This window comes from Morone saxatilis, unplaced genomic scaffold (assembly GCF_004916995.1).
Source record: "Morone saxatilis isolate NCDOM2014 unplaced genomic scaffold, NCSU_SB_2.0 Contig16, whole genome shotgun sequence".
Lineage (NCBI taxonomy): Eukaryota > Metazoa > Chordata > Actinopteri > Moronidae > Morone > Morone saxatilis.
Genome location: NW_023339718.1, coordinates 171,496 through 173,326, shown reverse-complemented (window position 1 = coordinate 173,326; position 1,831 = coordinate 171,496). Strand labels below are relative to the sequence as shown.

The 1,831-nt window shown below is 43.3% G+C and overlaps 1 protein-coding gene across 1 annotated transcript in view; it reads left to right on the top strand.

The window, feature by feature from the left end:
• Positions 1-1,642, top strand: part of LOC118325420 (zinc finger MIZ domain-containing protein 2-like) — a 2,132-nt gene extending 490 nt beyond the window's left edge. Inside the window, exons 2-3 of the mRNA XM_035658099.1 lie at positions 1,175-1,289; positions 1,388-1,642. Of these exons, the coding sequence (XP_035513992.1) occupies positions 1,175-1,289; positions 1,388-1,642 (370 nt within the window). The remainder of the gene's footprint in view (positions 1-1,174; positions 1,290-1,387) is intronic.
• The last annotated feature ends 189 nt before the right edge of the window (positions 1,643-1,831 follow it).

Here is a 1,831-nt window from a genome sequence, read left to right as displayed (position 1 = left end):
TGATGTCACAGTGCACTGACACACCCTGGAGTACACTGTGACATCACTGCAGTAACAGACTCTCTAATCAAACACTTATTATAATGTTTTTAATGTTCTGATATATTGTTCCTACATACAAGCTCCTGTCGGTATTCAGGAAGAGTTTGCTTCTATTAAACTCAGATATTAAAGGTTATTATATTTCATATGGAAAACATTTATTAAACTATTAATTAGAGATGCACCGAATATTCGCCCACCGAAAATGTTCGGCCCAAAAATGCCCAAATGCGCATTTTCGGTTTTCGGCCGAAATACTTTTTATCACCGAAACAGAAAGTTGTGATGACGCAAACAAAAACCGCGGCCAGCACGCGCTCGTCTGCGTGTGGACGTATGAAAGACCCACGGATAGCGAGAGGGGGTGCGTCTGCAAAGAGCTTCTCCACGTCGGGTTTAATTCATCACCTGACTGCCGCTCTGAACATGGGAAGAAAATCAATCCGAGCACGCCCACTCCGTCTGTGGCGGACGTTTTTGAAAAGGCAAGAAAGTTTTCCAGTGATGGTGCACTTTACCTGAAGAAGTAGAATGGGCTTGTGTCTAAATATTTCTATAAATCTGCAGTTCTTGTTGTTAAAGGCCTCGGTGAACATTTGGGCTGTGGCAGAACTGTTGTAGGCCGACAGAGAAAACATTGTTCTATCTTCCAGCAGTTTTCTTCTTCTGATGCACTTTGTTGAAGTTATTTTATATTGTGCATTGTTGTAATGTCAGTGCTAAATAAATATTTTCATACTTTTGTAATTGATTTATTCTTTGAATTGCACTGCCTTGATGTTAGTGAGGTTAGTTCACAGTCACAGCCATAAATGCAACGGGACTAATAATTGGCATAATAATTTCTTTCGGTTTTCGGTTTCGGTTTCGGTTTCGGTGCGTCCCTACTATTAATAAAAGTGATCTGAAGTGTTTCTGTTCGATACAGTCGGAGACATAAACCATCAGAACAAAAGTTAATACATTTATAATCATACTAAATATATTAAAGTAAATAAATATAGGCACACATCCTGGAAAACCTGGAAAACCTGGAAAACCTGGACATTTAGAGACTCGTTTGTCACCTGACAACTGATGATATTGATCAGATATCAGGTATTGATCCTGCTGCCTCTGATTCTCTCTGCAGTGACGGTTCGTACCCCTACGACCCGTCCAGCTGGCAGCAGCCCACCAATCAGCCCACAGGATCGCTCTCCGTGGTTACCACCGTCTGGGGAGTGACCAATCCCTCGGCCAGCCAGGTATGACATCACCAAACAGGAAGCAGCAGTGGATTATTGATTATTTGTACAGATGAAGATTAATAACTAAGAATTTGGACCGTGTGTTTGTGTTCCAGGGTCTCGGTGGAGGGGGCATGGGGCCCGGGGGCAACCCTGGCGGGGGGCCGATGATGCAGGGCCCCGGGGGGCCGGGTATGGCCGGCGGGCCCGGAGGATACATGGGGCAGCAGGGCTACGGAGAGCCCAGCAAAGGCTACATGAACCAGGGCATGTACGGCCGCACGACTGGGGGCTACGCTGGAGGACCGGGGGGATACACGGGGAGGTGGGTGCTCCACAACACCGCCACATTATTGATTATTGATTATTGATTAGTTTCACTGCATCGGAAATATTGTGTGATTTGTTTTTGTTTTTTTAGGGAAACATTTAAAACTTCCTGTTTTATAAATTAAGTTTTATGATAGAATAAAAATAAATAAATCAATAATGTGACAGAACAAACTGATTAGTTCTGATAAATAATAGATAATCAGCTGTATTGATGATGTATTGATGAT